The sequence below is a fragment of the Camelus dromedarius genome, chromosome 7 (genome assembly GCF_036321535.1).
Source record: "Camelus dromedarius isolate mCamDro1 chromosome 7, mCamDro1.pat, whole genome shotgun sequence".
Taxonomy (NCBI): Eukaryota; Metazoa; Chordata; class Mammalia; order Artiodactyla; family Camelidae; genus Camelus; species Camelus dromedarius.
This window is the reverse complement of record NC_087442.1, coordinates 26,563,908-26,588,075: the sequence shown is the minus strand read 5'-3', so window position 1 is coordinate 26,588,075 and position 24,168 is coordinate 26,563,908. Positions and strand designations below refer to the sequence as shown.

General features: G+C 38.3%; 1 protein-coding gene across 3 annotated transcripts in view; it reads right to left on the bottom strand.

Moving 5' to 3' along the window:
* The window catches only part of TSPAN12 (tetraspanin 12), a 62,839-nt gene that overhangs the window by 21,822 nt on the left and 16,849 nt on the right, over positions 1-24,168 (bottom strand). For all 3 annotated transcript variants that reach the window (XM_031455262.2, XM_064487400.1, XM_064487401.1), the window contains one exon: positions 3,712-3,786. In XM_031455262.2, coding sequence (XP_031311122.1) covers positions 3,712-3,786 — 75 coding nt within the window. The remainder of the gene's footprint in view (positions 1-3,711; positions 3,787-24,168) is intronic.

Here is a 24,168-nt window from a genome sequence, read left to right as displayed (position 1 = left end):
GCCCTTCCAAAATTTGGATTTTAGAGGCATGCTGGAATTCTAGAAAAGATAGTTGTGAAACGAAAGCACTTTTTGTGCTTCCCCTCTCAAGTCACCGCATCCCTTAATAGAGTATTCAGTCAGGACAGAGCTTCAGGTACACAATACAACAGCTGGCTAGAAATCTAGTCGGCACGTCACGCTGTGTTTTATCTACAGTGCCACAGGAGAAACTGGGTCATCCAAATCCTAATCTCTCCACACGCGTGGTATTAAAGTAACTCCAGGGAAAGCAGACAGACTTCTGCATCTGATCTATGGAGTAATACGGACCGAGCTTAGTCTGACAAGTTTGACAGTAACACAAGGTTAATACTATTTTCAAACCTTATTTTTTTAAAAAAAAGCCATTATCAGTAGAAGTATTTTAAAAACTCCCGGCCACAGAAAGTCTTCATTTTGTTCCTTTGTTAATTTTCATTTTTATTACCTGGAAATGCATGCTACAAAAGAAAACACCCCAACACTTGGGCACACAACTTTGTTCCCTAAATAATGGGCCGACTGGGTATACTTTGTGTTCATATGGTTTCAACAAACTTCAGATAACTAACCAAAGTTCAAGCTACTCACCATAAATTATTATTATCTCATATCCTTTTGAACGTAAAATAAGGGGAAGTGAAATAAATTCTCTGGAAATTTATAATCTGAAACGGTTAATATTATTGGCAGATTTTATCTAGAGTCAGAATGATGCACAGAAGGTGAACATGTATTAAAAAAAAAAAACCAAAAAACAGAAAAACAGAAATAGCCTGTCTGTTGTCAAACCTCCTCCTGATCTGGTTGTTAGAACACTCTTGTTTTAAATTTTGTTTTCCAGAATAAATTTAAGTTGCTTCCCCCTTGTGACCACAATTGATCTGAGACCAAATATAGCAAGAAACAGAAGAGATCACGGAGGTTCTGGCACAAAATACCACGATCGGGCCATAAAGGAAAACACACATGTATTGGCTCCTTGCATGGAACAGCTAAGAGCACAAAGCCCATTCTATGCAAAGCCTGGGTTCTGCGAAATTTGGCAGCTAATAAACTTTAACGACACTTTTCATTCACACTGCTATTAGTGCAAAAGTAATAAAAAAAATATTCTGACAAATGTTTTTCCTAAAGGACTACTTTCCACATTTCACTTTTAAACAGCCCTTGTTTTATCCTGGTGACTTAATGGGGGAAGATTTACCCAAGCAAAACAGTGATGTATGCCTTCAAGTGACACGGCTGCGTACACCCATCTGGTACCACTGTGACACTAAGAAAACACTTGCAGATCGCCCCTTAGCCAAACAGAAGAAAGTATCTAAAAAGCAGGAATTCCTTTCTGTTTCCTCAAGTTCCTTAGAGTTATAGGAAAGTCAAAATATTTCCTTTCAAATACCTTAAATTAATTCATTTCAAACTTGCTATAACTTAGGAGATTTATCAAACATTAGAATGACATAAACGCTATACAGACCATTTAAAAAATCCACTAGAAAGTAAACTCATTTCTAAAAACCCTTTAATTACCAAAAAGAACACAAAAGCTGAGATGAGGAGATCAGAATTAATTGTACAATTTACTATCGATTGCTTGAATGTTAAGGAGATCCACGTGTTTTCTGAAAACAGAAAAAAATTAATAAGACACAGAAACTGAGTCCCTGGAACCAATTACTTTTTCTCTTAATATACCAAATTTCTAGGGATGGTGTGAAAATATGATTTTCAAAGATGACAAAAGCATTCCGATTTTTTCCCCTAATCCAATTCCTTTATTTTATAAGCAAAGAAGCAAAAATAGCCAAAGAAGATAAATGATTTGTCCGAAGTCACAAAGCTACGAGAAGGCCTAAAACTTAGTTAGGTCCCCTGATTCCCTGCATAGTTTTCTTTTTACCACCCACCCCACCGACCTTCCTGGAATTGCCCAGTTTTGCAGCTCAGTGAAACACCGAAGAAGACATAGTAAGATTATAGATTTAAACTCAAATATAACCTATAATTACATTAAGTATAAATGGACTAATTATTCCAATTAAAGGCATAATTTCAATAGGATATTCTTTAAGTATAAGTTGTTTACAAAGGGGATATCTGAAAACAAGGATAAAGAAAGCTCAAAAAATGGGCAGAAAATAAACCATATAAACATTAAATTTTTACAAGGTGGTATAACTATATTAATATCAGATGAAGTAGACTTTAAAGCATAATAGTCTTAACCCAGCGATAGACTTTTCAATTCATCCTGAAGTAGAAATGTTTGTGTACCTAAAAACATAGCCTTGAAATATATAAAACAAAAATTGACAAAATGCAAAAGATACAAAAACACAATCACCATGGAAGATCTCCATAACAGCTTACAAAAGCATTCTTACTTTAATAGGAGGTTTCATTTTGAAGATAACCCTTAAGTTTAAATTAAACTAGTTAGACCCTGCCCTGATTTTTCAATTTTTAATAGAAAAAAAAACCCCATCCATTCTCTTCTTACTGAGAGTTGTCATACATTGAAAGCATGAGTGTTTTCGGAAGGGCTGAGCTGCATAGCAATGCCAAAGCATCGTTTACAAAACTGAAGTATGCAGGTACCCACTAGTCTGTAATTACCACTTAGTATACAAAACAGTGTCACAGACACAATAGCGGGTTCACCATAGAATCTTTAAGAACTGCATCAGTTCTAGAGACGTCTTCAATTTTCTTACACAACAGCTGAAATGCCGCTCAGAAACAAATGTAAAATAACATTCTCTTCCTAAGAGCTCTTAAATTTTAAAATGTTGAAGACTCACCTGGGATTTGTCACAAATGCCAATGCCCAGCCCTTGCCTTTCCCTCTATTCTGTTTTCACAGATCTGGCCTAGAGCCCTATAATGTGCAATTAAAAAAAAAAATTGCCCTGGGTGACTCCTGCTGTAGACAGTCCAAAGACTACATGTTGAAAAAACATCACCTTCCTGAAACAGAGTTACTCTACGAGGCTCCCCGTGGAACCATCTGACCTGCCACCATGAAAAGAGCCAGCCTTCGCAGACGTGCAAAGGTGCTGGACCTCGCTGATCATCAATGTGCCGATTTTCACCAGTGAAATGAGCAAACAGCAAATAAGTAATAATGCCCAATGGAACAGAGGCGAGGTGTAAGCGGGAAACCAAACATTACTGGTAAAATCTTAAGGTTAAGAAACATTTATTCTCATTCATTCTAACACACACTTCTTGATTTGGAGGATGGTTAAGCCCTGCTACAAACAGAAAGTGGCTGCTCCCTAGCCATCAGTGGACAGTCAGCATCTTAGAAGGCTGTCATGTAGATTTTCAAGCTTTCTCAAGTCCTATGGCTAATGCGAATATTTCCTATTACACAATCAAAAGTTGGTAAAATTATTTTGGAACATATATTGTGTTTAGTCTGTTATATCCATGTTTAAGCAAGGTCTGGAATTAAAGACATATATCAGAGCAGAGGAAAGAAATATTACAAATTATGCTTTGGCACTATGCTTTCGACACAGAAAAGGAAATGTTACGTTTCAGAAGTATTGAGAATATTCGTTGTTACCATATAGCATTAACACACAAACTTATAATCAGGTGCCTAACAACTCTAGAGTATCTGATTTAAAAGGCTGAACACATCTTGCTTCAGATTGTGATTATATTCCATTTTGAACTCACCATAATTTCCTGCTCGTATGTCCAAACGCCACAAGCCAGCTCTACGCAGAAAATGACAAGTAAGCTTCCAAAGTACTGCAGAAGAACAGAAAATGAATGCTGTTAGGATAGAATCAAAGTGAAATGTGGTCATTGGAGACAAGCTAAATATTCTTCAGTGCTGTTTATCCAACGGACAAGAAGACAGAGGCACATATTCAAGAAGCTCCTTCCTTTGGGAGCAGATGGGGAAAATTTCAGCAAACTTAGAAACATCTGCAGACAACATTTAATACCTACCTCAGTGGACCCTTGGGAGGTTCCGTCTTCAGTCCTCAGAACCTTGGATCCCCTAGGAGCCATTCGCGGTGTCTTCCCCGATTGTCTCCCAGTGCGGGCTGCCGGGGAAAGGCGGGGGTTGGGCTGGAAATGCAGATAGCATCTAGTGCGTCCCCCTGGTCATAGGAGGTAATTAGCGGACTTCCCCCTGCCAGGGAACACCTGTGACACCAGTCAGCCTCGTGGACGGCGGCCCCATTCCTCCCCCACACAGTCAGCCTTGTTCCGGAATTCTGAGTGTGGGGAGGTTCCGTCTTCTGTCTGCAGCACCCGGGATCTCCTAGGAGCCCTTCGCGTGTCTTCCCCGAGTGTATGCCTGTGCGGACTGCCGTGGGAAAGGCGGGGGTTGTGTTGGAAATGCAGGTAGCATCTAGTGCCTCCCCCTGGACAGGGCAGGCAATTAGCGGAATTCCTCCTGCCAGGGACTCCTTTGACACCACTCAGCTGCGAGGAGGGCGGACCCAAACCTCCCGCACACTGTCAGGCTTGTTCCGGAATACGCAGCGCTCGACTGTCATGAAATCGAAGCAGAGTGACATGATGGTGAGTGACGCAGGGCCGCCTTGGACCGGGTGACCAGGAAAGGTCTCTTTATGAAGGTGATCTTTAAGATGAGTCAGTAACGCCAAGGAGAGGGCAGTGCTGATAAGCTGTGCGGGAAAGCCATCCAGGAAGAGGAAAGGTCAGGAGCAAGGCCAGCTTTCCGGGGAGCTAGTTAGTTAAGAGCTCAGTGGTACCGAAACACAGGAGGGGCGGGGCTGGGTACAGTGAGGGCAGTAGGTGACCCTGAAAGGTACAAAGGGCCAGATCTCGGTGGGCCACAGAAAGGACTTTGAATTTTTTCCTATATATAACTGAAATTCATTAGCAGGTGACATGACCTGATATACATTATAAAAACATAATTCTGGCTGTTATATGAAAATGACCTGTAGGAAAGCAAAGGTGTGATTAGGAAAACTAAATAAAAGATCGCTGAACTAGGCTGGTAGCAGGGAAATGGGAAAAAAAAGGACTGATGCAGGACTGTGAGCCATCAAGGCCTGAATGGTGAGTTTCTTTGCTTCATAATTTTTGTCCCCCAAAAAGAGGGGAAAATAAAAGAGAAATTTGAGCTGATTTTCTACTACTTCCATGATATATCCTTTATGGTTTTAAAATATAAATCACTGTTATTAGTTGTAATTTAATAAAGAACATATAGCTATAAAAATCTCTTAGATAAAAGCATGTTTAAAAATAATAATTTGATTCAAGAGGTAAAGTAATATTTTCTTAAGGGGATCCCATTTTACAAGCACTTTTATTTATAGCCTGTGTAGTACTCCTGGTCAGCTTCAGTCTACTTAGATCTCATTTCCAAGTATTGCCTTACTTTGAAGATTTTAGCCTTAAAATAATTAGAAGAAATTTTGTGAACACATTACTCCAAGACATTTTTTTCTCCAAATTCTTCTTAATAATTCACTTAAGAGATGTCTAGACATGAACAATAATGTATTTTCACCTTATGTTACAATATGAAGACTAAATGTTCAATAATTATGTGCTAAATAAATTTTCTTTCTTTGATAAGAACCTAGGAAAGAGTGAGACTCCAGAAAAAATTTGCACTATGAGATACTTTTGTTTTCTCAGATCCCTAATCAAAATTCTTTTCAAAATTGACCTCTGGTGACAATGAAAACCAAAACAGTCTGAAGAGTCAAGATCCCTCTAAAGATGAAGCATGGACATGGACGAGAACTGTGTGCATTAATGGTAGAAAAAGACTAGGACACACCCTGGCTTTGCCTTGGGGATAACCATGCAGATCTCTAGAATGACTTTTTAATTGAAGTAGAGTCGATCTACAATGTTGTGTTAATTTCTAATGTTCAGCATAGTGATTCAGTTGTACATCTACATATATATATATATTCCTTTTCACATTCTTTCTCATCATAAGACTATTATAAGGTATTGAATGTAGTCCCCTGTGCTATACCTTGCTGTTTATCTATTTTATATATAGTAAGTTTCTATCTACGAATCTCAAACTCCCAATTTATCCCTCCACCCCCGCGACTCCCCCACCTGGTAACCACAAGTTTGTTTTCTATGTCTCTGAGTCTGTTTCTGTTTTGTAAGTAAGTTCATGTCTCATTTTTTTACATTTCACATAAAGTGATATCATATGGCATTTATCTTTCTCTTTCTGGCTCACTTCACTTAGTATGACAATCTCCAGATCCATCCATGTTGTTGCAACTGGCATTTTATTCTTTTTTTATGGGTGGGTAGTGTTCCATTATATATATACACCACATCTTCTTTATCCAGTCATCTGCTGATGGACATTTAGGTTGCTTCCATGTTTTGGATATTGTAAATAGTGCTGCTATGAACACTGGGGTGCATGTATCTTTTCGAATTATAGTTTTCTTTGGATATATGCCCAGGAGTGGGATTGCTGGACCCTAGAGTATGTCTATTTTTAGTTTTTTAATGACTCTCCATACTGTTTTCCATAATGGCTACACCAAACTACATTCCCACCAATAGTGTAGTTTCCTTTTCTCTACACCCTCTCCAACACTTATTGTTTCTGGAATTTTTAATGATGGCCATTCTGACCAGTGTGAGGTGTGGAAGACATACACAGAGAACTATAAAAACATTAAGGAAATTAAAGATAATTTAAAGAGCTGGATTGACTTTTAATCCCTTTAAATCCCATTTGAGTCATCGCTCTCATTTCTCGTCTTCTGGAGTCACTGACTAGCTTCCGATGCTGCCGATGTCTGTGCTGCATCAACAGAAAGTCCCCCAGCGCAGAGTTAAGGGCCCAGATGTACACAATGCGTGCAATACCTGGGTGGCTCTGCAAGCTAGGGGAGCCAAACAACAGTGTAATAACTACAGGCGCGACGTCATCTTGACTTTCTAAAGTGACCTTTACAATGATGGACTAGCAAAACTGTGTCTTAAGCATCCCCAAGGATGCATATGTAAAGCATATATATCTTAAACAATTTCTCATTACACACTCAAAACTGAGATCGGTAAGGTCCGCATGAGTGGGACACTCTTTAAACTGGGGAAAACTCTAAAATGATCGTATCTTTCAGATTCGATTGTTTCATTTGATGCAAGTTCTCTCATATAAGACAATTCCTCTGTCTTTATTCCACTTATACTCAGAGGCACAGATTTATTTGACCTTGATACTGAAAATACAAGTTTTGCCAACATGACAGAACTTTCTTAGAGCAAAGTAAATCTAAAATTTAATTCAAATAAAATATATTTTTATAGATGGTGCTACAGCTTCATGGTGGGCTGCCTTTTCTTGGTTGTCACTGTATTAGCCTCAGACATCCAGTCTTCCAATTGCAAGGAAAACTTTAAAAGTCAGTTCTATCCTTAATACAACAGAGACAAATCAACTGCATTCATGCCTACATTTTCTTTCTTGGTGAGCTCTGAGTCCTAGAGAAAGTCATCCTCATATTGATCATTGCACAGAGAATCTCTCTGTCACTATTTAGTTTAAGGGCTGGGTCTGAGTGAGGCATCTGTAAAACCTGGTGTTAATCTACAGATAGAATAGAACAAAACTAGCAAAGAATTAAGCAGTGGCTCCCATTGGGCTTGGTTATGGTAGGAAGCGTACACATATATCACATCTCTCTGCAAAACTGTCTGCTGTCCTCGACATTACTGGACCACGTGTACATCTCTCCTAGTGGCGTCAGCATGTGTTTCTCACGCTTTTACTTTCCCAACACACATGGTCTGAAGAGATCATCCGTACCAGTCTAGTTTGCAGAGCAAGTCGCCCGTCTCTCCATGAATGCTGTCCTAGAATGATGGAAAGAGCTCTGAATTTGGAGTCAGCAGACCGACGTTGCAACCCTGTGATCTCTGGAAAATCATTAAACTGCCCTGACTTCAGTTTGCGCACCTAAATGATGAAGATAAAAACAGAGCCTTCTTCACTGTTATCATCAAGTTTGATTTGACACATGGAAAGTGGTTTGGAAATTTTTTTAATTTGTAAAGCATCATACAAATGCTATTCTGAAATAGTTTGTGAGATACCATAGAATATAGACTTGTCCTTTCCTCCCGAATCTGACCTTCATTCCCTGCCCGGTGTCGCACTTTCTTCCTTATCATTGTTTCCCACTATTTCATCTCCTGTTCTTTCCCATTTGACTCCTCTTCTTCCCTTTGTGTATAAAGGTATCTCTGTCTCCTGATGTCAAGCCTCAGAGGCTTCAGCTTTTAAACCAGTCATCTGCCTCACTCACAAGTCACTGTGCTCCCTCACCTGCCAGACCACTGGTTCTGGCTAGCAGGGAACTTGTTCTTAAACATTATTTTATCCCAGCGCCGAAGCGGTATCTGTCACACAGCAGGTATTCAATAGATGTCAGTGGAAATAATGATCAGCTTACCAACTGAAAAAAAAACAATTTCAGGTTTCCTTGAATTTCTCTGACTAATTTGAGCTCAAGGTTTCTTGTTAACATTTGACTACCCTTGACTTCTGCTTACACAGTTTTGTTTTAAATGTTGCCTCTCTGTTTCACCATGTGTCTTTTTTGAAGTTTATACTATGATAATTTAGTGTGTCTTTAAATATTTAAGACAATTTACACAGGTAAAGAAAAGGAACAATATACAGACTCTCCCCATCTTTCCTGAGCTACTATCAACCAAACATTTTAAACAAATGAAGACTAGGAAAGTGTGTTTATACAAGGAAATTAGAAGGCAATTATTTGCGTTACAAACTATTTCATTTGCTTTAAAAATTATTCAATACAGACTTTCTTAAAATAGCTAAGTTCTTCTCTAGTAATTAAACTAAAATTTGTGTCATATGAATAAGTTTTATCCTTAAACGTATGTTCATGAAAAAACTGCAAGTAAGGCAAGCTGATAATAAGATATACTCCCAAAACCATGCAATTAATCAGTGATTTTTTTTTTCACCAAATCTCTCAAACTGAGAATAATTACCTTTCAGTTCAAAACTGAATGTCCTCCCTAGGCCAGATGACAGAAGACTAAATAAAATACTGTACGTGAAACTGCTTTGCTGACTTCTTTTAAGTTTACAAATGGAAGAACATGAGCTTTGAAACAAAACAGACCTGGCTTCAGATTCTGGCCCCTTTACATACCAGGTAGATGACCTTGGGCAAAGCACTAAGCCTCAGTTTCCTCATTTGTAAAATGAGAATGTTAAAATGAGCTTGCAGGACTGCACTCGTGATTCAGTCAGGTGAAATGCTGTCCCACGGTCAGTACTACCGAAACGGTAGCCGTTATTAACTGTATCATAGTACCTACTGGAATGTAAGCTCCGTGAGTACAGGAGGCATCACCATGTTTTAAATACTTGACACGCTGCCTGGCGCAGAACACATACTCAACACATATTTCTTTGAGTAGACGTAGCACTGATTGGAGGTTGACAGCGAGTAAAATTGTTCATTTCCTCCTAAAGACCATCAGTGTGACTCCCACTAAGGGACACGTAACCCCACAAGCTATTTGGTAAAATCTTTAGTAAAATCCTTGTCCAGTGAGCATATAGCTGGTATTTTTTCAAAATATCTTTATCAGGAGACTAAAGCAGGAAGGGTGTGGAGGGTGGGGAACTCACTTCTTTTTTTAAAAATGCTGATATCAGTTTGTCTGTTATTTTAAACTAAGGTTGGTCGCAGAATGGCAAGAATGGCAGAGTTTACTGGTCCCTTTCTCCACGGCACATATTTTGGGAGGAAGGTAAAGGCATGAAACCCCACCTTCCTATTTAACCTGTGGTCACTTATAAGGAGATGCACCTCCCAACAGAAATAAAGGGGATTCATTTCCCCTATTAAAGATGATTTAATTTCCTTATACATGTGCAGACAAGACAGTAGAACCTCAAGGAGGTCTTTTCTTAATTAATTTATTGATAAAAATGATCTGGTTCCCTGACACCTCTCCCACCCCCCCAGGATTTCCCCCTAAAGAAAGCAGATTAAATATGTGCCCTTATCTCCTCCTTCTTGAAGCTTCACTAAAACAGTAAAGGGACGTTTTAAAAGACGTAAACCCAGAGATAAAGGAAAAGAAGACAACAGCAGGTGTATTTCGGAAGGTACAAAGCAAACAGACAAGCAGCAAAGGTCTCAGCTGGCCCCTGAAAGCCGCATGCTTAATCGGTATTGAGTGGAGAAAGCTGGGAGCAACCTGATTCGCACTGCAGAGCACCCCCAGTGCTCAGGTACTGGCAGCCCTGGATACTTGTGGAAGTGGATGACGGCAGGGCTAAAAAGAGGGTGACCTGTGGAAAACCTGTATAGGGGAAGGTTAGAGCCCTCAGGTCCCCTTCCTCCACTACGTAGCTGGGTGACGACCCACCCCCACCAGTATAGAAGTTGGGGGTTTATTCTCTGGAAACAGTAAAACAGAGTCTCAGGACTGGGGACTCTTGAGGATAACGTACAGAGAATTGGAATTCAAATTTAAATACCTTTTCTACAAAGGTTCAAAACCGAGATAGCATCGGATTTCTCAATAGAATATTGGAAGCTAGAGGCAGCAGGGGAATATCTTCGAAATTCTCAGGAAAAAAATAAAATGACTTCCTACCTATAATTCCATAGCCATCAGAATTAACATGTGAGGGTATATGAAGTCATTTTTAGGCATGCAGCTTCTTTAAAAAATGTGTTTCCTAAGTATGTTTTTTCAGGAAACTACTGGAAGATGTGCTCCCTGAAATGACAGACTAAACAGAGTAGGACAATGACTTGGATTCCAGGAAACAAAGGATCTAAAACAAAAGGGAGGCAAAGGAAATTTCAGAATGCTAGCAAAGGGATATCCCATGACGGCAACGGCTTCAGCAGTCCAGACTGGAGTGGGTCTAGATGCTCTGAGAGATTTCCTTAAAAAAAAAAAAAAAAAAATCATGGCTAGAATACCCCCAAATATCTGAATATATGAAGAGAAAACTTACACCAGGGGGAGTCTAAAGCTGAATTAGACAGAAAAACATAGAAAAAAAAGGAGAGGTATTAATTCCAAGACAAACAAACCAAAAAAAACAAACAAAAACAAAGATTATTCCAGAAAGAAAAAGTAAAACCTGGTAATTTACCTGGCCCCAGCTGTGAGTAACATTTACATTGCCATGATCATGTGAAAAATGATGATACATCTGTGTTGAGGTGAGGCAGAAAGTATGCATGGGGGGAGGCAGGGGGGCCTGAGGGCAGAAAGGGCTATCAGTGCTTCACGTTCCATAGATGTCGATGGATTGGGCTTAAAACTAGAAGAATGAGAAGAGTTAGGTAAATATGTGATTTAGAGACACGGAAGTAAATTCCAAGGGAATCTGCTGAAACAAAAATTGAAAGCACTGCCTCTTTCTTAGGGGTGGAAAGTCATAAAGGCAAAGGACTACTGTTTTTCAGAAGAAGCATTTTAGAATTAAATTTAGTATAAATTTTGTGTAAGAAGCACTTTGATAAAAATTAAACAACAGCCCCGCCTCTGAAGACTTGATGCCTAAGAAAAAAAAACTTGGGAACTGCAGGATTTTGTATGTTTTACACGGAAAACATTATTCAAAAAGGCTGAAAATGGTAAGCAGCCCAATTATACTTCATGGTAATTGGGACAAAAGAGGGTGGGTGGCATTTGGAAAGTTTATGCTCAGGTGCTGTCATCCCAAATGTGCCTTCACCAGCTGAAAACAGAAACATATAACAAAATGTACACTGAGATGTGATTTACAGACCCTGCCCAGAGGTCTTCTCCACTAGACCCTGTTTGGAAGTTTGAATCTCTCCTGCGATATTGCTCATTGAAACCACGCGTACTGCTCAAGTCAGTGTGAGCTGGATTATTTTCCATGATAATTTATTTTAGTCACCAAATTTTGAAGCTTAGAACTCTGTTATAGGCAATTTCATTCAATGCGGGAGGCTTGGTTTTAGTTTATTTGCTCAAGAGACACGTGTTTGTATATATACAAACCAACCTGGATTCAGATCCCAGCTTAACCACTTAATAGTTGGGCAAAGCGCATAACCCTTCTGTGTCTCAGTGTCCTCATCTATAAAACGATGTAACAACAGTGGCAACCTTACAGTATAGTTGGGAGAATTTAATGAGCCAATACACCCAAAGCACATACAATAGTGGCCGGCATCTAGTACATATTCTACCAGGGTTGGTGGTGGTGGTGGTAGCAATGCCTCACAATCCATCATCCACAGATACCCCCAACTTCTGAACAAACATGCTCACAAGCACATGTTCACAGGAGTATATACAAAACACTTCTTGTCTTTGAACTAAAACCCCTATGTTCCTGTCTTTGACATTTTCCACTAGGAAAAAAAAACTACCAATAATATCAAAATTTTAAGGATGGCAAAAAAACTGCTTTCTCCCTCCACCTAATATTCCTAGTTAAAGGTACAAACGCTGCTTTAATTGTTCTGTCAAAGTCCTAACAAATTATATCAATAATTCCATCTTCTCTTTTTATGTTTTGAACTTATATTGAGTCAGTAAGATCAGCTTCTTTTAAAATTTATGGTAAAATTAATTTTTGTTCTTATTCACATGTTACAATTTTTATAGTGAAATATAGCCAATGAGTGCTAATAGTTTGTTAAATTGAACTGTTATAAAAACACTAATAAATGAAAGAGATTTATTTTCAAATTTTTTCATCTTTACTTCTTTACTGTTAATAATTGATTTAATAAAATTTCTAAGAAAGCAGTATTTGCTTTTGTATAAAATATTTCAAATAATTCTCACTTTGGGCAAAAGAGATATATTTAAAATTTTTCGTTTCTAATTTCTATCAACCTAACGAAAACCAAGAAACAATCTGCCGTAACAAAGTCCATCAATTTACTGAGTGCTTACATTCATTGAAAATATTAAACTTTATAAGCAATTGAGAAATACAGGAGAAGATACTTTCAATTACTAAGAGCCTTTCATAGAAAATATGTTCTATTAATATAAAATTTATCCTCATCTAATCCAGCTTTATGGAGACAGGATTCTGAGACGTATACCATCTAAGAAAAACAAAAAATCCTATATCCAACCCACCACAAATAGACCAAACAGTTATTCTCCAAACTATTTTTCTGTACAAAAGCCAAGTGGAAAATAATTTTTGCATTAAAACAAGACTGGGATATCTTCCTTGAACACTTTTATATAAATTTCTCTGTGCAAGCCAGCCGATAATCAACCACGTATCACAGAACCTCCTCAGTAAGAAAATGTTTCACTGAGAGAAAAGTAAAAATTATAAACACTGTAGAAGTTATTTTAATCTGCTACTCTCTTAATTTATGACTGAAAATTCAGGTTATTTTTTCATAAGTAACACTACATAATTTGAAACCACAAAAGTCAGATTCACTTATCTTGGAAAATTAATACAACCTGAGATTCACCATGCCACAAATAAAAACAACTTCAAAATATAACATATTCTATACTGGACGTTTTAATATCTTTAAAACATGATGCCTTTTGACTCCTACCTACATGCTACATAACCAACACTTTTAATAAACAAAAAGTTTGATGAAAGGCCTACACTCACTAAATGATAAATGATAAACTCCAGTCTCTACCCTGTCAAATGCTAAACTCTGCAAGCTTTCAGTGCTAAGTATCTCTATGTCAGCTGTTTATTTTTCCTTTCCCGGTGATTGGAGGTTTAAAAATATTATATTACTTATAGTTAGTAAATAAGAGAATTCCAGTGCCAAATATTTGTACAAGATAATGGAACAGCCGACATTCTGTTAGGAATCCACTGCGACTAAACTTCTAGCAGTCCAAGAGCACTTGCTGCTTAAAACGCACATCCAGACAAAAGCCTCTGTTTCAGTCTAGTCTCAGAGATGTCATAGCAGACACAGGACTGGCACTTTCTGAAGGCCAGTTATTCACCACGTTCTGTGTCTTCTTACAAAATTTTCAAAGAAAAAGCAACATTAGATTTCCTTTAAGAATCATTAAAAAAAAAAAGAATCGAAAATAGAATGAGTTCAGTCTAATTTAGAAAAAGCTAGAACAATAAACTAGTTTTGGAAGAAACAAAGTCTTGTAATTCCGGAGCCCATGTGGAAAGTCGAGCTAAAGGAAGAAAGGGTCGGTGCACTGTGCCCCTTTGCTCTTCCTTATATTTGAATAAATACAGAAGACGCCTTCTAATAATGTGTCTTAATTTACTCCCCTGTTCAATTTCATTTACACTGGCAATTAATTGTTGAGCAAATCTCTCTATCAAAGATGTTGGTGAAGTTCAGATTAGTATGTGCTTGCTTCACATACTGCCCAAATTATTAGACAAAGAAATGTGTTATGCCAAGAGCAGAGGGACTTGGCCCAGGGCTACGGGTTGCCAGGGTCAATGATGTATGTCATGACAGGTAAAGCATTAAGGCTGAGGCAATAAAGTAGCTGGACACGCTAGACAGGTCACCGTGTGTATAGTTTCTGTTGCTCTGTACGCTGGGTCAGCTAAAGTCTGCACGCCCAGCCCCCGCGCCGAAGATTTACAGAGTGTTACTGGTCTCGGAAGAGGCTGTCTCCGTGTATTATTGGGCCATTGCTCAGAATGCCAGACAGGGGGCCCCATCACCAGAACCTGGGCGGGAAAGGGCAAAGAGGAAGGAGCCTTACAAGGATCCTAAGCAACACAGCCAAAGAGCACCAGACTGGATTCCGAGCGAGATTGTGCCGCTCACGCAGACCCAACCAGACGTGGCCACATGCCTCCCAAACAGAAGGGGTGCAGGAGCTTGTTGTCACAGGCCCCTTTTTGGCAATATCATTTAAAGGACAACAGGGTAGGAAATTGGGATTTTTCAAAGATTTTATTGGGTAGAAGGGGAACTCATACTTTAACATCTGCGATAACCTCTGAATCTATCTTTAACTCTGTATTTGTGAAAGTATCTTCTAAATCACGTTTTTAAATTGCTTCACCTTTATTTTCAGACAAGCTATACATTTTCACTTACTTTGGAAATTCTCCAGAATAACCACAAACCTATTTGTTAAAAGAGTATTAAAGGGAAATGTTTCCTTTAAATTTTACAAATCAATGAATACAAATATTTATTACAAGTGAAGAGGTGTATTCTTTTTTCTTTTTTTTTTTTGATAAATCTATTCAAGCCAAAACACTTTCTTCCTGAACCAAAAATAAATATTTTCTTTCTTAAATAATAAATTATAAGAATACAACTTGATTCAGTCTGCTTAATGTTCAGGGAAAGAAAAATCATATGTAAATAATGATAAAAATCATTAACTTGTCCTCAAAGTTGTAATTCAGTCCATTTATTAGAAGGAAACATTTGACTTAAATAGCGTGAATTACAGATCAACTTTAAGGAAATGCAAGTTTATTACAGAAAAAATATTTTAGCTATAAGAATGCTATAAGCTATAAGAATGCTGAAAAGCAGAGATTCTTGAAGATCTGCTTTTAAAAACAGATTAATGATGATATGAAAGGACTATATCATTGTCTGTAAGTTACGTACTTCTAATACGCTTGAAAAGTTTGTTCACAAACAAGCTACAACAATTCTCTAATACTAGTCAATTGTTCACGGAACTTTTTCCCCTTGAGAAACTGCAGCAGCATTCCGAACTACTGTTCCAACCATTCCACAAGAGCCTTGGCTGGCTGGTCTCCCTAAGGGCATTCTAGCTGCACATTCAGTCTCCTGGTGCCTACTTTGTAGCTTGATTACCATATTTTTGCTATTAAGCCTGAGTTAAACACGTCCAGATTAATAAATGCTTTTTTTACTATGTACATCTAGGAAAAATTCTAAAACATTGGCTAGACTGCCCCACGTGAAAACCTTTATTCCTTCATCAGTAAAGGTACGTTGTTAGAATAAAAATACGTCTTCCATTCATTCTCTCGTCTGTCATTAAAAAAGAGTCTCTAAATGGGAAGCCCACTTAGCCCAGAGTGGCGGGACCAGGGAGCTCTTTTCTTACAGGTAAATGAGAAAAGGGCCCAGTGGAAAGCAGGAACAGGCAGTGACACCAGAATTATGGAGCAAAGGATAGATCAGATCACATCACTCTTCAGCTCACAGAACTCCACACTGCGGAGTATGTACTCACAGTATTCAAGCCCTCACCATAATTTGGCCCTGGGTCACATGGCCAGCTCTCAGCCCTGCATGCCTGGCACACGACCATCCTATGACCTACACATGCCCTTCGCCAAACACACCATGAGCTTCTGAGTCTTATCACAATTGCTCCCTCCACCAGCCTTTCAATTGCTCCCTCAAAAGCACCTTGCCTCCCCAGCAAAGGCCCTTCCATCAACCATCCCCCAGCCCCATGCATGAGTCAGCAATCACCCAAATTTTGCCTCCCCCCTCAGATCTCCACTCCTCATGTCCCTTTATTAAATGTTCTCAGCAGAACAAGAATATCCCTCCTTATAGTTCTTTTAAAGTACCTTTAATAACACAAAGTTTAGAATTAAAATATTTTCATTTTAAAAGGGAAACTTCTTGTGATCTCATCAGAAGTTATCAGTCCACGTCTTTAACTTCGCTGGGGAAATCCCACACAGAACTCGAATATTTTAAATATTTTTAAGTGCTTGTTTCCTAGGAGAGGCACCGAAAAGATTCACATTTTTACTTAATTGGAAACAATTCTTACATTGGCACGTATCATCTAATAAAGTTCCAGCTTTCTTAAGATAATGTTTCTAAAATGTCTTCACAGTGGTAACCATTTTGAAGAAATTTGTAGTTTCCCAATTTTAAATTTTTAAAACTAAAATAATGGTAAACGAAAGGAAATTCAGGGATAATCACTTAAGAATAATTCAAATGTATTGCTTAAGAGGAATACTGAGTGGTGAACTACAATGCTTATCCATTTTAAATAAAATTTAAATTAGTGTTTCTGTCAAGTGAGCTGCCAAGATTCATCTTAATCTGAGCACATAATCAGGACCTGTTACCACCTTTTATCTGTATAAAGAGGGAAATATATGGATCACAATTCTGAAAAAGTAAGGTTATTAAATTTATGAAATTTCATGAAAAAAAAACTTAACTTTTGATTTGTAAGCTATTATATAGTCATGAAATTCATTAGACACCACATACAAATATTAAACATCATTCTTCCAAAAAGATCTTCTGAAAGTTACTTTCATCATTGGCTGAAACGACTTAATTCTCTCATCTTCTGCATGTGTCATTTGCTTGTCTATTGTCTACTGACTCTGTTCCTGAGTCATCTAGACACCTAAATGATTTTTTATTTTTGTATATGTATTTTTTTATTGAAGTATAGTCAGTTTACAATGTTGTGTCAATTTCTGGTGTGCAGCATAATGCTTCAGTCATACATAAACATACATATATTCATTTTCATACATTTTCACCATAAGTTACTAAAAGGTATTGAATATAGTTTGCTTGCTATACAATATAAACTCGTTATTTATTTATTTTATGTGTATTAGTTAGTATCTGCAAATCTCAAGCTCCCAGTTGACACCTATATGATTCTAAATGACTGTCTACTGTTTTACTTTTGCCAGAGGAAGTCAGTAGACTGACAACGCAGGAAGCAGATGTGAAAGAAAAACTCTACACAATTGCTGAATTAGCCTCAAGGTAGCATTTGCTGAACCAGGTAACCAGCATTCATAGCTGGAACAACCCTTTCAAGAGCATGTGCTGCCAGAGAACTATCTGGCATTGAACTCTGCACAGACTAGGGACATTCACCAAATCAATGGGTATAGATTTACAGTGTTTATGTTTAACCAAAGCTATCACAGGTGTATATATTAAGAAACAATATATAACAAAGCTTAAAATGCTTACTTACTATGACAGAGTACACCTAAATCATACAAAGTCAGAACACAAAAAGTTGAACCATTCGTATGTCAAACCCTAAAGTAAGCAAAAAGTCCAAAGAACGCTCAAGATCCTGTCACAAAGACTCAACACAAAGGGCCTGTGTATCCTGACCTTTACTTTTAAAGACGTCTGCTTATGCGCTTTTCTGGGGTATAACTAGAGGCAGTCAAACCAACATTACTTCAGAAACAGGAAGGTTAATGGAACCCTGTCCCAGGCTTTCTGTGCACACGAAAACAAAAACAAGGTGGGCAGACTGAGCCTCTGGATCTAGAAATGCCTATATCATCTTCAGTTTCCTCTGCTTAGAGTTTTTGGGAGTTTAACAACTAAATATAGAAATGATAGCTTTGAGGGGAGGGTATAGCTCAATGGTAGAGTGCGTGCCTAGCATGCATGAGGTCCTGAGTTCAATCCCCAGTACCTCCATTAAATAAATAAATAAACCTAATTATTTCTCCCCAACGCCTCTCTCAGCCAAAACCTATAGCTTTAAAAGAGTTCTAGTTCACATGTGGAAATAAAATGTACATACTGAAGGGAAATGTTTCTATTATATGAAAAATGCATAAATATTAAAAAATACCTCATTTCCTGATGTCAGGTAATACAAACATTGCTATCATGTGCAAAAAGGTCTACTGAATTCAGCTGCCTTCCACCCAGTCCCCAACGCCTTAGTCCAGACCCCATCCATGATTCCCGAATATTATTGTATAACCACTAATTGGCCTTCGCAGCATCTCCAGCCCTAAGCATTATCATCTCATCCCATGCTGGAAACACCCATTGGCTCTCTATAGTCCAAGAGATAACATTAGACTCTCCTGCAAAGACCCTCACAGTTGGACTTCTTTGCCCACTTCTCACTGGTACCATAGCCACAAGAAATTGCTCAGTTTTGCCTCAACTTGCCATTTTCCTTCCTCCCTCCATATCTGCACACACTCTTCATGTGGCTTTCCTTCTCTACCAGAAAACTCTTACCCATTTTCAATATCCAGCTCAAATAAAGACTCTCCTGCAAAACCAACCAGAAGTCTCCAACTGCTCCTTATTCTGGGTTCCCCCACTAATTTATTTATAAATTTAATCCTGTATTTTGCTTTGTTATTTTCCTTGCATTCTCCCACTTCATCTTTGTATCTCAAGTGTCTTTCACAGACTGGCTACTCGATGTATGTTTAAAGATGGAAACAGGAAAGAAAGGGTGATGGGAAGGGAGAAAGGAGAAGAGAACCAGTTTGATTCTTTAACAGGATAAGGGAGAACTATGGTGGAATTTTCAGTGTTCCTTGCGTAAGAACATTAAGAGGTCATGTTTTTAAAAGTTAAGTGAGTACTGACTACCTTGGAATTATAATGAATCATATTAAGTCTTACAGAAATAGTGCCAGTAATTAATTAAATGTATTCTAATTGTAGGCTGGTGGAGTGAAACATGCTTAGACTTGGAGCCTAAACTGTATCAGGATGCTAATGAAAGCAACCAGCATCTGTGTACCTTGGGGCATCCCACATTCCTTCGGCTATAAAAGAAGTCTAACCATTTAAAGTTGCTTTAAGTATTTTCTGAGAAAACAGGGTAAAACTCTGGGCAGATGCTAGAAGTGCAGGCAAGGATATGATGGATCCTGATTTAGAAATAAAGGTGCTAGGCTATCAGCCAAAATTATAAATAGAAAATAATAAAGATATTTAACGTAATACTTTCGTTTTAACTTAAAGGGTTATGAGTAGCTGTATAATTCTTTGATTTATAACTCCTTAAAAGAAGGCCTTAGAGTCTGTAGAAAGTTAACCACTATTTACAGATATTCCAGCTTTGCATTATGATTTCAAACAACAGAAAACTGAGACTGGTTCATTTCTCCGCGGCCATTAAAAATGTACTTGATTTCCATTAGGAGAATCATTTTAAATCTGGTTCAATCACTGTATATTTTAAGAAAGCTTTAACAATGCTTCCAATCACTAGCTTTGTGCAAATTCTCTTGGATAATAAAAATGAAAAAAAGAAAGAAAGAAAGAAAGAAAGAAAGAAAAAGAAAGAAAGAAAGAAAGAAAGAAAGAAAGAAAGAAAGAAAGAAAGAAAGAAAGAAAGAAAGAAAGAAAGAAAGAAAGAAAGAAAACCTTCCCTTTTAAGTACAAGGTACTGATCTTACACATGTAAGGTGCGTGCAACTTAATTTCTGACCAGCGCCTGACAAGTTGTGGTTTGCTGGCAGTTGAGCATATATTAGCATCACACTCTGACAAATGGCGATCTCCTGATGGTGACATTCAGCTGTTGTCGATATTGTAAACATGTCTGTTCAATCTGTTTACATTGCCGCTGGGCTGGCACCGCTTTCCTAATGCCTCTGTTAGTAGCAAGGAAGAATTGCAATAACAAATGAATTTCATTTAGTCTACAGCTAAAAGCCTCGGGAAGCACCTATCTAAAGCTTAAAACCAATTTCCATTTAGCTTCAATTTCTCTTTTAAACAGAGGAGGAATTCCTGCTACTGAAACTGCTTTGATAGTCATGGCATATTTAAGTTTATCTTCCTGGCCATTTTGGTGTGTTTTCCCAATATAATTAGGATTTAACTACTCATAATCTCCTCCTATACATCTATTAAAGTTTCTGTTCCATGATAGTTTCAGATTTATTAAGAACAAATCTGGTTAGAGTAGGGTTGCCCAATTCAGCAAATAAAAATACAGGATGCCCATTTTAATTTGAGTTTCAGATAAAAAATAAATGTTTTAGTAATGTGCATCCTAAATATTGCATGGGACATACTTATACTAAAATATTATTGCTGTCTATCTGAAATCCAAATTTAATTGGATGTCCTGTATTTTATTTAGGAAACTTCAATTAGCGTGTTTTAACAATTTGTATCTCTAATTCAGTAGAAGGCTCAAGTACATGACCAAGATTCACCAGAAATGTTTTCCTCCAGGTAGCCTTTTGGCTTGCAGAGTTGTTTTGTTTGTTTGTTTGTTTGGAGGGAGGGAGGGAGGAGGGAAGGCGAGGTGAGAGAGCAAGGTCAGTTATTAAGAGATGTTTTGAGCCTCTCTCACTTTTTCTCAATCAGTTTGATGAATAATGGAATTCTGACTTTTGCTTAAGAAGCACCATGGCCCAGTTGCAGCTCTTTTTTTCAGTAATCATTCAAGAGATATGGCGGCTCTCAGAGATATTGACTGTCTTGAAAAAAAAAAAAGCTTCCTCTAATCTGGTTTATAGATCTTAAAAGTGAAGCAAGACTTTGAATACAGGAAAATGGACAAGTTGGATTGAATGCATTGGGCTTATTTAAACATTTACAACCAAAATTAAGGAACCTCCTACATTTTTTTTAAAATTAGGTTAAAAAGCTAAAGGACACAAAGGAAGAAACCATGAGAGTTGCCTTGCAAATATCTGCCAAAGATGTAATATCTCATCATGTCCCCCCCCCCCCCCCCCCGCTTTAGTTTCCCCTCCTTTAAGAAGTCATTCCTCTTGTTGTGTAAACCTATCTAACAGCCAGGCTCCTCCCTTAAAATTTCACTCTCTTCACTGCCTTCCAGACACCATCCTCCATCTGATGTGCTGGCCACTGTTACTCACACTGTTCTAACTTCCTGTCTGTTATTCAATTTCATAAACAGCTATTAAAGCAACAGGCAGGCTGAATGGTTCATATTATCAAGTTGTCCATCGTCTGGTAGTTTGGGCTGGTTACTAAAAAGAAGCAATTTTTAATAAGAGAAATGCACTAAACTTCAAAAGTTGATACACTTCTCTTAGAGACATCAGTAAAGGTCCAAAAAGAATGGGCTTGGCGGTCAGAAACACTGAGATCTGAATCCAAGCTTTGCCTCTCAGTGCTGAGTGACCTTGGGCATACTAGTGAACCTTTCTGAACCTCACTGATGATTATCTACCCTAGATGATTGTTGTCTGGTTTAAAATGAAGGACCACGGGGGGAAATATTTTATGCAATGTGAGACACTTAGTCATTAAGATACACTAAATATTAATAATTAAATAATACTAAGATACTTAAGCACTTAAGAAAAGACAGTAATTACAGAGGAAAATAGTGCAGTTGTTACAAATATGTAGTTGGAACTAGACTTGAATGGTCCAAATATCATATACTCTTTTTACCAGCCATGCAAACCTAGGCAAATCACTTGGCTGATCTGTGCCTCATTTCCTCACCTATATTATGGGAATAATAATAGTATCTATCCCCTTAGGACTATGGGGAGGGCAAAACTGACTAATTAATGTAAAACTCTTCATATAAAAATTTCATGGAAACCCCGACGGTCTGTAAGCCTTACAGTTGGTAAGCACCTGAGAAATGTTAACTTCTTGGATTATCATCAGCATCTTTGTCATTATTACCATTTTAGGAGGTAGTATTTCAAACGCTAATGGATGGGTAGTATTGAGACAAAGGTATTAAGAAGAAATTCCTAGTGAAAGGGACATCAAGAAAAAGAACAGGGCAAAAAAGATTTGTTCAAGGGTCAGAAAATACAGTTTGACCAGAGGACAGTGAAGTAGGTAAGAAAGCTGAACATGGCAGATGAAGGTTTGGCTGCAGAAGAGCTTGATGCAAGGTTGAGGTGTCTCTAAATTCTTCTTTACCCAACAGGAATCTTTCAAGGCTTTGGAAAAGAGGGGTAGTGTGATCACTTTTGCATTATATTAACCTGGCAGCACGAGTTTGGGGTATATGGGAAGGAGATAACAGAGGCGGGAATTTTAGTTAGAAGGCTCTGCATTGTTTCAGCAAGAAGTCAGGAGAGCTGAACCCGGGCATTTCAAATGAAAACAGAAAAGAAGGGATTCCTGAGATTGCAGACTAGAACCTACAGAGCTTGGCAACTGTTTAGAGAAGGAGGCTTTGGAAATGAAGCCACAGAAGAAACTGTTTGAAAAGCAGATCAGATGCAGATTGGTTATGAGCAATAGATAGTTGCAAGTTGAGACCACAGATCAAAGGAAGAGCTGTGCTGGGTCAAGAAACAGTAGCATCTAAAAAATTGCCAGGAGGAGAGAGGCAGCCCAGTGGGACTGAAGAATGAACTGCCACAGGCAGTCAATGGAAAGGAGCAACCAAAGTGAGAATGGCAGCCAGGAACAGCACAAGGAACAGCAATGCAGCAAAGGCTGCTCTGTGGACAACAGCACATCCATCAGGCAAAATGGGTGGGGATAGGGTAAAGCAGCATCAGTCTCTGCCAGTCATCCTCCTGGGGGAGGGGGTGCTGACCCCTTGGGCCTGAGCCTGGAGACCCTCTTCTCCAGCTTCAATACTCACAGTAGATTTTATTAAAGTTCTCATCAGAGAACAGTGGAATTATCTATCATACACACTGGTGGTCTGATGGCAAAAGCTAGCAGTGCCTAGACTCTCAATGAGTGTTGGAAGAATGAATGAATGAACTAATTACTGGCCCTTAGAACCTCAGTCCCTCTGTCACCTTTGCATCATAAAGCCCTTTCCAGCATCACAAACTAGCCCCGTGTGCACAAGTCTCTGTGGCTCCTCCTGCCCCAAGGAGGGCCCAGCTTACCCTGTTATTTGTTAGCTTGTTTTACTAGCATGCAAGCAGCCTAAATGGAATGCATAAACGGTTTTCAAAATACCTTTCTGAAAAGTGTATTTCCATGAAATACACTGTCCCACCCCACTCCATCCCATAGTCCAGGAACCATCCAGAATCATACAAGTTGGGGGGAAGAGGAAAAACAGCAGCCATAATTAAACTGGTTGTAGAAATGGGACATCACTGAAAGACTGTGGTTTTAAAAAAAAGGATTCTGAGATTTTTTTTTTTAAGTTTAAATACCACACCCATCTTTTCAACTGTAAGTTGCATATAAAGTAAGTCCTTTCGTTTATGGTTAAATCATTGTTCAGATATCTTAAATGGCAAAATAAGACTCCAAACCCTTCCATCTCCTCTCCATTGAAAGAAGAACAATGATGACACATTATAAATAAATACAGTCAAAATCATCGTACAGCAAAGTAGAGAGAAGTGAGGCAGTGGGCAGGTTCCCCTTTCTGAGAGTGGTTTGTTTTCTGCAGCATCTCCCCTTTTCCAGTCATGGACCTGAAGAGTTATCCTCCACGAAGCCAAGTAATAACATTAACACAGGTTGTTCCTGTGAAATG